At 41.2% G+C, this 12,934-nt stretch overlaps 1 protein-coding gene across 1 annotated transcript; it reads right to left on the bottom strand.

Annotated features, from left to right (window-relative positions):
- On the bottom strand, positions 1-10,607 carry tmem179ba (transmembrane protein 179Ba). The gene is made up of 6 exons (XM_012876791.3): positions 10,444-10,607; positions 7,969-8,136; positions 4,752-4,948; positions 2,969-3,106; positions 944-1,022; positions 1-751 (listed from the first exon to the last, which is right to left on the bottom strand). Exons 2-6 carry the CDS (start codon positions 8,068-8,070, stop codon positions 581-583), a joined length of 687 nt encoding a protein of 228 aa, XP_012732245.2. The 5' UTR covers positions 8,071-8,136; positions 10,444-10,607; the 3' UTR covers positions 1-580.
- Between the last annotated feature and the right edge of the window lie 2,327 nt (positions 10,608-12,934).

Below are 12,934 nucleotides of genomic sequence, written 5' to 3'. Positions count from 1 at the left end.
TTTTCAGTAGAAACGACTTAATTTAATATTGGCCAGCAGAGGGAGACATTTACCAACATTTTTCTTTAACAAGCGCTTATCAATTTGTTTTTAATACAGATTTAACAAAAACAAAACAAAAATCAGGGCAAATAATTCACACTTTAAGCTTATATTAAGGGCTTATATTAACATTTAATAGTAGTTATAAGTAAATAAAAAGCACCTCTGAATAACGTGACGACATGAGATGTGGATAAAGTTGGAGAGGGTCAGGATCAAAGTTGATCTTAAGTCGATTTCAGTGTTACTGAAACATTACAGGATATTACAATATTAAAGTTACCAATTTGAAAAACAAGTTGCTGCAATAAGTGCTTCCCAGTTTTTGGGTAAATAAAGATTTACTGGAAAAGTTTCTGATTCAACAAGTTAACAAAAAAAAAAAAGGCTCAATAAAAAAACTAAACAAAAAACAATGCTTCAATCTTTGGATAACCGTGATAAGTATCACATAAATACATTGTAGATTACAGAATGGCCTGAAGGGGACATTGTATATATAAAAAAAAAAAAGAATCCTCTCCAGTTCTCCCACCCCTCACTGCGGCCGGTTGAAGAACGGCTCCGTCTCCGCAGCGGTGGCCCCCGGCTCGCCGAAGAGGGCTCCGGTCGGCGTGGGAACCAGAATGGCCCCCGGCCGCCGGCACCTCTGGATGATCACCAGCACCCCGATGATGAGCCAGAAGAAGAAGTTGACCCAGACCGCCGTCTGAGGAGGAAACCGACAACAGGAGTCTAACTTTGAATTCAAATGCAGTTTTGAAAACGGCTGCATATTCGGTTGAACCTTTTCTGACAACATGAAGGGATCTGCTTTTTTCCCCCCCCACCCACCCCACTGATCAGTACAAATCAAGCGTTTCAATCACACCTTAAAATCTGACTGTGGTGAGTTACAAACCTCTGATTTGTGAAGATTGGTGTAGATCCTGTCTCCTTGAAACGGACTGACCCATTTTTGGGTTTGGGCCTGATCACATCTTACAGACAAAAGAAAGAAACTGTTACAAAGCAAATCAGTTCATTTGTAACCGTGTTTTATGCTCAACTAAAGATGGCCAGGCTTTTAAAAAAAAAAAAAATCATTAAATATTACATTTATCTGCATCATTTCCCATGTTTTAAAGGAGACCTATTATGCTTCATTTTAAATAAGTTAGAATAGGTCTATGGGCTATACAAAACATGTTAATTAAATTTTTTGCACATAATCATTCTCAGATAATGAGATTTCACCTCCTCAGTTCCACCTATTTTAAACTCGTTTCAGAATGAGCCGTCTTTAGGACCGTCACTTTTATACAAAAAAGCTGTAGCTGGCTTCCCCCCCTCCAACGTTTATTCTTGCACTTTATACACGTTGAAAATGGCAGCCAACAGGTGCACAACTGTACAACCATATATCTTTGACCCTGAGTTTGACGCAAAAGTAGACGTAGAGCCTCCTGCACAACTAGCATTTCTGAATGGTTTCTAAATGGACACCGGGCTATTAGTAGCCTATTGTTAGCGTTAGCTTGTGCTAAATGACAAAACTGGCCAAAGCCTGACAGGGGTAATGTGTGTGTGTGGTGGGGGGGGGGTTGGACGGCTCAGACCAACAGTCATCGGGTTGTCCGTGTCCATCATCAAGCTAATAACAGCTAGCGTTAGCTCATGTCGTCCAGGAGGTTTACTGCTTCACTGTTGCAGATACAGGAGCTTTACAGACCTCTCCATGTTGCTCTCAAACATCCTAATCCTAATGTTAGCTTAGCATGTAGCACCGCTTGTGATGTAAAGCAAAACCCATGTCCGATTACTGTCTGGCTTGTAGAACTAAAATTAATTTAATAGAACCCGTCTGTCAACACTAAGCAGGCTAAGGTATATAAATATACGTCAGGATCAGATGAGAAACAGTCACCGACTAGCTGTGTGAAAACGTCACAAAGTCACTAAAAACAACATCTAAAGCACTACAGGCCTCGATTGTCTCAGAGTTCAAGATTCAACAATAAGAAAGAGAAAAAGTCCCCGTCTCACATTTACCAAACATCTAACTGATCCCCAAAATTTGTGGGAGAATACTCTGTGGACCAACGAGACAAAACTGGACTTTCTACTGCATCAGGAGTAAAATTTAGTGTTTAAAAAAAAAAAAAAAAAGAACAGCCTGGTGGTGGTAGTTTGTAGGACTAGAGCAGCTTCAGGATCTGGGTGACCTGCTATCACTAAATAATGACATTTACTCCATGACTGAAAATCCTAAAGGGGAATCAGGGGCCATCAGTTTGTATGCTTAACCTCGAGTTATGCAGCTGAGCAATGATCTAAAACCCGCCAGCAAGTCCAGCTCTGAGTTTTGGAGTGTCCTAGTCAAAGTCCTGTCCTAAATTAATTTGAGATGCCGTGGGCGTGACCCTTAAACCCTTTTTTGTGTGCTAGAAATCCCTTCAACATGGCTGAATTCAAACAATTCAGCAAAGAAGAGTGGGCCAAATTCCTCCACACCAATAATGACTCATCGCTCCGAGCGGGGCAGCTACCCCCCTCCCCCCATGGATAAAATCCTCATTTTAAAACTGCTTTTAAAAATTGGATGATCTGAAACAAACTTTTTTTTTTTTTTTTTTTTTTTTACACAGCACCAGATTTAACTTGTTCCAAAACAATAAAAATAAAGTTTTAAAAAAAGCAACCACCTCCCAATAAATCATCGATTTTTAAATTGTTAATGACATTTAATTGGAATAAAAATAAATTATCACCAGAAAGAAGATGTGAAAGATAAAGATGGAGCTCCCTGTGATAATACAGCTGACAGAGGAGAACTACAAACTGATTATTAAGAAATTAAACTGATTATTTAGTCATTTACATGTCTGGGAGTGTTTTTTTGTGAGAAAGCTGTGTTCTGCTGATCCTTTAAAGTGCGTCTGCCCACCTGGTAACATTGGGGACCTTTCTGATGATGGAGTCACAGAGCGTGTCGCGGCCGATCTTCAGCATGCAGCCCGTGATGAGCAGGAAGAACAGAAAGATGCCGCTCACGACTATCATCAGGTTCACCCACACGCGCTCCCTGAACGACGACAGGGAGAACGACGCAGGGAAAGAGAAAGGGAGAGTAGAATACGTTTGAGCCATTTAAACACAGTTGAAAACTGATACATACACTGTAAAAATAAGATTTTTTTAAATTATAGGACATTTTATTAAACAAAAGTTACCAGTTTTAGGGTAAACACAATTATTTCTGTTTGCTAAATGCCAGAATACCGACAAATGTTTTGTTGGGCATCCTATAAACGCCTGTCCACAGCTTCTCTCTTTGACCAATATCAGGGCTTTGTCCTCATTCAGCGTCAGCCCCTTTTTCCACTTTGGACACGTCATCAGTTCCCAAGCTTCAACTTCCAGGCTGACATCCTGAGATGTCGAGTCGATATTCTAACAATGTTCTGTCTTCATGACGTCATCTATTGCACGAACTGCACCAGTCCCTCCTGCAGCAAAGCACCCCCACAACAGGATGCCCCACCCCTGTACCTCACTGCTGGGATGTTCCCAGGCTTGCAAGCTTCCCTGCTTTCCTTCAAATGTAACGATGGTCATCATGGCTGAACACTTTCTTAGCTTCATAAGACCACAGGACATGTCTCCAGATGTGAAGTCTGCATCTCTGGGTGCATTAGCAAACTGTAATCCAGCTTTTTGTGCTGCTTTTAGAGTGATGGCTTCTTCCTTTCCGAGCGGCCTTTCAGCCCATGTCGATGTAGGACTCCCCTCTCATTGGATAACAATGCTCTCCTACCAGAAGTCTTTTGCTTTGTTTCAGGGGTAATTTGCATATATTTAAACACAGGATGAACTAGAGTTGTGGAGGTCCAAAGTTCCCTTCTGGGTAATTGTTTTGATTTCCACAGCAGGAGGTCACGTGTTTGAGGTATTGCCTTGAAATACTCCCATAGATGAGCCTCATCTCAGCTCAAATATTGTGAATAAACCAAATGGACGCTTCCTAAATGGTTTTAGGGTAATTTAGTGCATTTAAACTCTTGACGTTGAGAAGAAAAAAAAAAAAAAAGATTTTAAATGATCCGTCTGGTCACAGCGGTGGTGCAGAGGTAGCGTGGGTACCATATGTGGAGGCCTCAAACCTCAACGCAGATGTTCCAGGGTCCATTCCCGGCCTGGGGACCCCCCCCCCCCTGCTCTCAACCCCATTTTCAAATAAATGATCACTAGTGTCACAACAAAACAAAAAATCTCACTTGTTATTCTGGCACTTAGCAAATAATAACTATTCATACTACTTGCCCATCCTGGATTATCTGAAAATGTTATTCTTGTCACATCTATTGTGTGTACATTTTCTGATATTAAAGCACCCCATGGGGGGAGGGTCTCATATTTGTGACAAAAAGCTCCAGAGATTTTACGAAACTGTCTAAAAATACCACATGTAGATGTGTTTTAGTTGGAAGTCATTAAAAACATTCCCCGGAGTTCTTCCTCAACAGAGTTGAATTATTTTAAAATAAATTAGACAGCAACAACTGCCTTCAAGTGCTTACAGTTCAAAGAAATAATAATAAGTTAGTTCTGATAGCTTAATTTCCCAGTCTTGTGCATTGGGCGTTGTTTGCCAGCTATAAACGTATTAAAACAAAATGACAAGACAGGACATGTCATGAGGACAGGACACGAGTTCGGCGCTTCGTCACCTTCTCATCTCTCCTTCCATGCAGAAAGCGTACACCCAGTACAGAGAGAGGCAGAAACACACCACGGCCACCATGACGGATACGGCCGACACAAAGTAGCACAGGGACGGTGCGGTGGACGTCTGGACTCCGATGAGCTTTGCTGTGGCATTGTAGCTGACTTGTCCATACAGCATGCACAGACCATTGAAATTACCCTGAGACAAAAGACAGAGGTTAGAGTTACTCTGGGTTTTATAGACTGGCTTTAGAGTTTAATCTGCAGCAGAGAAACAAAGAGACCTGTCTGGGGTCATAAAAACACTGCCGTACGGAAGCCAGCGAGGGCCAGAAGGCAAAAAAAAAACAGCTTCCCATACCTGATCCAGAGCTTGGTGGTCAGGACATCACGGTGAGTGGGGAAAGACTGGGTTAATCACAGCTCAGACATCCTGGTTTAGCTTATTCGAGCCATCTCTGTAGTCATGTTACCTTTCTGCTCAATACCCGTCAAACAGAGAGTTAGCGCTTTAGCTGGACTATGTACAACTTGCTGCAGAGCTCCCCAGTTTTGCATTGTGCTGACCAAACGCCTTTAGAGCATCAAGGGCATTAGGTTTACATACAAAGTCTGCGGCGCATCTTGTGCTGCGCGTGTTTAAGCTTTCTGCGCGTTTCGTGCTGCCCGTCGCGCGCTAAGCGCCTCTAGAGGGGGCGTCAACCAATCAGAGAGACTCTGCTATGTGATGTAGAGGGGGATTTTCAGACAGGATGAATATTTTTTACTTTGGATCACAGAGTTGCCCACTAACCTGAGACAGATGGACAGATGCTCTTCAGCTGTATTAAGGCGCCTGGGTGAGTATAAAGAGCGCTGAAAGTGACCCTCGTCAGCACGCAGCTCCTGCTGTAGGCGGTGAAAACTCACCAAACTCAAAACGCCTCTTAATTATTTGTAAATTCAGGCATGGCGCAGATTATATTATATTATTTGGTAAATTAAGCCAAGACTCTCTCGATTTCATCCAGTTTTTCCAAAGAGTCCGGCAGAGGAAAAGAACAGAGTAGCTCCTCCCCACGGGAGTCACTTATAAAGTCAGACGCCTTGTCAGGAGCCTTAACAGGGCGTCTGACTTTATATGCACAATCGTCAAAGTTGAGGCGTTGGGCGCCTTTGACGCTCAAAAGGCGTTTGGTCTGGACGCAGCGTTACTCACCGCTATTTCAACTTTTAACTTTGTTTTCTGTTTTTTTTTCTCTTCATAGGAGCTACATCTGGTCTGGTGCGTTTATTACTTAACTTAGGTAACTTAGACTTTCTTTATTGTCGTTCTGTATGCACAGAGTGCATACAGAACGAAATTTCATTTTCACACAGCTCAGAAAAATTGCAGTAACTCTACAGGATACCTTGCAGTGAATTACAGTACAGGATAAAAATGCAGTAATAAATCGCAGTTCAGTTACAGGATAAGTTCCAATTGACTTCCGGGTAAAGCATAGTAATGAGAACATCCTTGACGGGGAGGGGGGGGGGGGGTTGCATCTACTGCTGCCAACAACCTCATGTTCTCCTGTAGGTCAGTGGTTTCCCAACACTAGCGCCCCCCCAAGGCTGTTCTTAAAAAAAAAAAGTCCAAACCAGCAGTGAGCTGCACCTAAAACTTTATTTTATTCCATTACTCTTCCTGTTTATTCACATTTGCATTTATATAGATTTAAAAGTGACAATATCTATAACAAAGCATGAAAAATGTGTTACGGTTATCTCTGACTCTTCTAGTTCAAAGGTCAGCACTGGTAGCCCTTCGTATGACAACAGCACTGATGTAGCTTTCAGTTTCAAAAAGGTTGGTGACCCTTGCTCTAGACGTAGCTATTGGCTGAGCTTTTACTGCAACTGTAGGCGCTCCCGTTCATCATCTGGACTTGAAAAGTGACTCCGAGCTTATCTGCGTAAACAAAACCACTAATGGAGCTAATATGGCCATTTAGGGCTGGCCAATAAATAAATAAATATCTGCAATAAAATGTTCAATAATGCCACTGAACTCCAGAACCACATGGTATTCTGTGGGATATAGGCAGAGGACAGGATTTAGCCTCTCACAGCCAGACTAAGCAAGATTGGTTGACATACTTTAAAAGGTTCATGGTTACATTAAACTAGGGTTACAGCTTTAAATCAGGCTCCCCCCCCCCCTATTTGTTTCAAATGGGCAAACAAAACACTTCTCAATAATTATCGACTGATATAAAAGGCTTATATCGCGATACATTTTTCAGCCATAGTTGCACAGAACCATTACCCTTTTACTTTTCTTCTGTATAGAAAGTACCCCTGGATCAGTGCTACTGCCTCTTTTTTGTGTGTCTGCTTTAACCGAAGACGGCGATTCACACTGAGCCTGGTTCTGCTGGCGGTTTCTGGGATTTTCCTCCCCACTGTTGCTACATGCATGCTTGGTATGAGGGATTGCTGCAAAGTCCACAGTGGCTCCACATTTATCCAGGAGAAGTGAATGCTGCAAGACTGGATGCAATCTGCTGGGTTTCCTTAGACAGAAAACCTTTAATTAATAGTAAAGTGCCTTGAGATGATGTGTTGTGAATTGGCGCTATATAAATAAACTGGATTCATTTTAAAAAAAAAACAGAAAGATTACTTTTTCCTCTTCTCTATATATATGAACGAAAGTGAGAGGATGGGCGTGACTAGCGACTCGGTCACAAGACCCACTTATTACTGGAGCACATGTTCACATTTTCACCAGCGTTTCCTGTTTTTATTTTTTTAATCAGATAAAACTTTTAAAAAGATAAAACCAGAACATTAAACATCCGTTTTGGGTGGTAAATGAGTGGATCTGCGTGTATTGCTGCCATTAAATCATTTATTTGCAGCGCATTTAATAAGAAAGTCTCCCTCCTCTCACATTTAATTCCAACAAGCTGGAAAAGAAAAGCAAAAGCGCTCTTACTTTCTAATACTTTCTATTTTTCCTGCAGCGACACCTTGACAGCAGCACGGAAAACTATTGGAGGGGAGTTAGAAAAAAACATCAAAACAACCACTTGTGCAGAGAGGAAGTAAAAAAAAGTAGCAGTGATAATAAACAGAAGTACTGCAGCAGTGTTTTCTAAACTTTTTTTTTTAGCCCTCCCCGTGGGGGTGGGGGGGACCCGGAAGAGAGCGCGCTGACGGGCCAATAACAGCGGGCTTGTCGGTCAGCCTTACCTGGACGATGGTGAGGGAGGCGGCGGCCACGATCCCGCAGACGAAGCAGCTGGCGTACAGAGCCAGCTCCAGCAGCAGCAGCACCGGCGGCACCGCCATCATCCACCCAGCGGCACGCTTCTGGTCCCCGGACCCAGCGTCAAGTCCGCCGCAGTGGGGGAGGGTCAACTTCCGGGCGGGCGTTTCAAAATAAAAGTTTGATTCATTGACGGTTGTTTAGTTTTAAAGTGTGGCTCATTAAAAAAAACGTTCAAGGCTGTTTAAGGCTTCGAATGATTAAATAAAACACTATTCAAAATACGGAAGCATATGTCGGGCAAATGTGAATATTGTGAACAAGATGAAACAGTAGAACATGTAGTGATGTATTGTAAGAAAATGAAGAGGAAAGAAGGATTTTGGTTAGAGATCTTAATAAGGAGAAAATTCAATTTGATATAATAGATATTCTGCAGAAAAAGTCAAAAAATAAATGTTATCAATATTTAAATATTTAATAATGACAGCAATAATTAGGAGGATTTAGTATTTGTAAATTTAATATTATAGACATCGATACATAAATATAAGTATATTTGGGAATATGGACACTTTGACCCACACTCCTCACCAGTTGGTGGTGGTAATGCACACCGGAAAGTTGTTTGCCAACCGCCAATAATGTGAGTGAATTTTAATTCTGCGTGTGTTATCCTGCCATCTTTTTGTTTTATTTTTAAAGACAGCAGCATTCATTTACAGTAGAGTCTGCAAAGGTTTCAGGTTTTCCATTTCAGGACAGGTGACTCGTCTTATTATCCTCTGCACGTCTTCTCCCACACCAGCTCAATTATCTATGGCAGGTGTATTCAATTGAGCGGCTGTGGCAGTTCATTGTCTCACATGTGCGCTAAATTAGGTAGGTCACGTGACATTAAATTAGTCAACAGGAAGAAAAACGGAAGTAAATGACAAGTGAGAGCATCACATACGAAAAACAAAACAGATGGCAACACCAGCTACCTTAATGTCCTCTTTCACTCTGTCCGTAAATCTCCTCTCTGGTCTTCCTCTAGGCCTCCTGAACCTCCTTTATCTCTGCTCCGTGTTTCTTCACGCCTCCACTTGGGCCCCTCTCATTATGCCAGGGGTTATAACTTAACTTTAAACTCTGCTTTCAAGCTGCCACACCTTCCGCTAATCTCCCAAAGTGTCCTCGTACTTTCCCAAGGTCAGCCAATGTTTTTCTTTGAACGTCTGCTGTTTCGTCTCTGGCTTTGTGCCCCGTTTCTGCACCCGGTGCAACAGCACGCTGCAAAGAGTGAGCTTTAAGAAGTCAGATCTATTTAACTATGATGTATTTTTATTTTTTTTTCAAGATGGCGCTGCGCAGGAAGCAGCCAGTCACATCGGCTTCATTCCTGCTGCTACCAGACTATACAATGCTGCAAAATAACTGTAACCACAACTGCAATAACTAATGTGCAATGACTAATGTGCAATAATCTATTAAATGCATTGGGCTACAACCCGTGCAATAATCCGGAAGTAGTGACTTCTGCTGCTATCACCACCTGAACATATGTCAGTACACATGTATGTATGTATGTATGTACAAATGTATGCACATATATACGTGTAGGTACGTATATATGTAGGCGTATAGGAATATGTATACATATAAGTATGTATATATGTTTATATATATATATAGATCACCATGAATGTAAATAAGACATCATATGCCCATTCCTATTTCTTTTGGTATTCTTTTTGATCCATTGTATATATGAAGATTCACTTTGTATAACTGAATGCACCTTTCCTACTCTGCACCTTCTTGTATGAGCCGATGTGGCAACTGAATTTCTCCACTGTGAGATCAATAAAGACTATCTTATCTTATCTTATCTTATCTTATCCTAACTAACAGGGAGGACATCATTCAGCAAAGGCCTGACCCAACGACCCGACAGCTGCTTCATCCTGCAGTTCATGATCTACTGCTCATTTGGAGAAAAACACTATTTCGTTATGTTGAGTATTTATGTTACCTTCGGTATTTTTACATGAAATATTAAATAAGATCATTTTTAGCCTAATACAAATGCAAAAACACTTTTTTGATTCTTTCTCGTATTGATTATCTTTTTTATTTGAACCCATGCGTGTCTAATTTTCCTTCCACTTCACCATTATGGGCTATACTGTGTTTGTCCAGCACATAAAAGTCAAATAAGACTGAGTTTGTAGCTGTAATAATAACTAAACATCTCCTTTTTTGGGGCTTAAATAAAAGACAGTCTCTCACGTGAACGTCAGCTTGAGTGGCAGAATAAATAAATCAGTCAAATTTAGGGACAGTTCCTTTTCGTTTCCAAGCCATGAAAAGTCCCGACAACCTTTAGCCCTGCTTTGTCCCACATTAACATTTTTAAGTGATTTGTTTCAGTTTGAACACAGAACCCCCTACAAAACAACCCAGACCCAACTCACCTTTGTCGGGGGCGTTCCGAGCTTTTATTCTGAAGGCAAGAACGAGCAATATCCTGTGGTTTGTGCCTCCTTTTCACCGTAGAGCCTCCACAGCCACAGTCCAGCCCTCAGGATCCTTCTTCCATAAACTGTCACCTTTCATTTCTGCACCGCATGCCTTCAGCAGCACAGATAGTCTGCACAGTCCCACATAAAGGCACGAGAAATCATTTCCCCCCGTCACACTGCGGAGGTAATTCGTTTAGACACTTCCTGACAAAAGCGAGCGAGGCCCGATTTTTCACGGCATAACTGGCTGATTCCAGCTGAGAGATGACCTCTTAAGGCCGCGGGTCACTGAGAGCCGCGTCGGCGTTAAGGCTCAGCATGATAAACGCAGAGTCAGGCGGTCCGGCTTGGTCATACGTTGAACCGTTTGAGGTTTCAGAAGCATGACATTGCAGTTAGATGTGGCCACAGATGACTGAAAGTGGGGCCTTCACTCCTCTGCAAGGGCTAATCAAACCCTGTGACTTCTGTCATCTGACCATGCAGGTCATTTTCTCCTCTCTCTCTCTCTCTCTCTATATATATATATATATATATATATATATATATAATTATATGACACAGTTTTGATGCTGACCAAAATCAGCTCGTGCTTACAGAAAGTTTCTTATTCATTCATCAGAGTTTCATTTTCATTTCACAAGACTGTTTAAGTGTTTTCAGGCTTTACATCCTTGTGGAGGGTTTGACCCACTCTTCTTTGCAGAACTGAAGGCGTTTCACTCCAGTCAGGGGCGGTTCTAGACAGGGCCAACAGGGGCCCATGCCCCTGTAGAAATGGTTCTGGCCCCTGTTATGGCCCCTGTACTAAAGACATGATAATAAATACACTTCTCATAATTATTTGCAATGGCAAAGAAACCATAACCGATTGGTCACTTTGACCAATATTACTTTTTACCTATACAGTTTTACTCTAAAAAGAATTTAAAACTTAAGATGTTTCACGTTTAGCTTATGAGCTGGGGGCAAAGTTTTAACTGCTAGATCAGGGGTCTTAAACCTGCAGTTCCAGAGCCACACATGGCTCACTTCATATTATTAAATTATATTAATATATTATATTATTATTATATTTATTGTTTTTTCAGTTTTTTGTTCTGTGCCCCTGTGAAAAAACACTGGCCCCACCTTGGCCCCCCTGGTAAATTTGGTCTAGAACCCCCACTGACTCCAGTGCATCTTAACTGGCTTCAGCCCTAGACTTTGACTAGGCCTTTCCAAAGCCTTATTCATTTTTTTTTCAGCTATTCAGATGTAGCTTTGCCGGTGGATCGTCACTCAGGGTCCAGAACCGACAGCCAGACTTTCTCCTTTAGGATTTTCCGCCAGAGAGCAGAATTAATGGTTCTATCAACGGTAGCAGCTCGTCCAGGTGCTGAGGCAGCGAGGCAGGCCCAGACCATCACACACAGGGGTTTCTCCACTTGTGTTTCATTGGAGTCCCAGAGCTTTAGAAATGATAGATGCCAGCCACTTTGTCATCTGTTCTTGAATTTTTAAGGTGTTTTAGCCAACTCCATACCATCAGACAGTTTCTATTTAAGGTCCGGCAGTAATCAGGCCTGGGTTTGCCTAATAAAACCGAACCAAATAATCAGGGTTAATCCCAGTTAATTCATTAGGGAATCAATAAAAGCAATTACGTATGTCCATTTGGACAGCCAGGTTGGTTTGAATTGTTTTTCACTTTATACACTGAATGCTTTTTAACAGCGCTATCCATAAAAATATATAAAAAGTTATAAATCAGATTAGACTCTTTCAAGGTTGGTTTTGTTTAAGTTTTTCCTGCATTTAAAAGGCATTTTAAAGGTTTTTGGATGCTGTGTTTGTCATTTCCCATCCAGTCCTTGGCAGCATATTGTGCAGTATGTGTCTAATAATAAGAAAGTGGAGTGGAAACAAAGGAGATGGAAAATATCTTAAAGTCGTACCTTTTTAAAAATGAAGCAAAGACCTGAAACAGGACCTGCACTGCAAAAATAGAACTAAAAATAAGTAAAATTTTCTTGAAATGAATGTATTTGCCCTTGATTTGTGCAGGTAAATAAGACTATTTGCCAATGGAATAAGATTTTTGCACTTAAAATAGGAACATTTCATCTCCATCATCTTATTTCAAGTGCAGGATGTCTAATTATCTTATTTTAGGGGTAAAAATACTCATTCCATTGGCAAATAATCCTATTTACCTGCTCAAATCAAGGGCAAATACATTCATTTCAAGAAAATGTTACTTATTTTTAGTTCTCTTTTTGCAGTGTGAGAGACGCAGCATTCTTTAGTTGATCATCTACCATGTCAAGTTTAAAGCAAACAGCTCTTTGGGGATCACTTTTCTGGCAGCTAAATTGTTTTTTTGGTAAGCATTTTTCATAAAATATCTATAACAACATGTCTAACAAAATAAAGGTTTATCTAATGACTGAAGCCTAAAAAT

This window comes from Fundulus heteroclitus, chromosome 14, assembly GCF_011125445.2.
Source record: "Fundulus heteroclitus isolate FHET01 chromosome 14, MU-UCD_Fhet_4.1, whole genome shotgun sequence".
Lineage (NCBI taxonomy): Eukaryota > Metazoa > Chordata > Actinopteri > Cyprinodontiformes > Fundulidae > Fundulus > Fundulus heteroclitus.
The sequence above is the reverse complement of the archived record's forward strand: the minus strand, read 5'-3'. Positions and strand labels throughout refer to the sequence as shown.

Bases quoted from the DNA above. Each gene is read 5' to 3' on its own strand.
- tmem179ba (XM_012876791.3), bottom strand. From the start codon at position 8,070: ATGATGGCGGTGCCGCCGGTGCTGCTGCTGCTGGAGCTGGCTCTGTAC. The intron at 3,107-4,751 runs GTGACGAAGCGC...GTCGTCGTTCAG, and splicing joins ATGGAAGGAGAGATGAGAAG to GGAGCGCGTGTGGGTGAACC. The intron at 1,023-2,968 runs GTGGGCAGACGC...TTTGTCTGTAAG, and splicing joins AAGGTCCCCAATGTTACCAG to ATGTGATCAGGCCCAAACCC.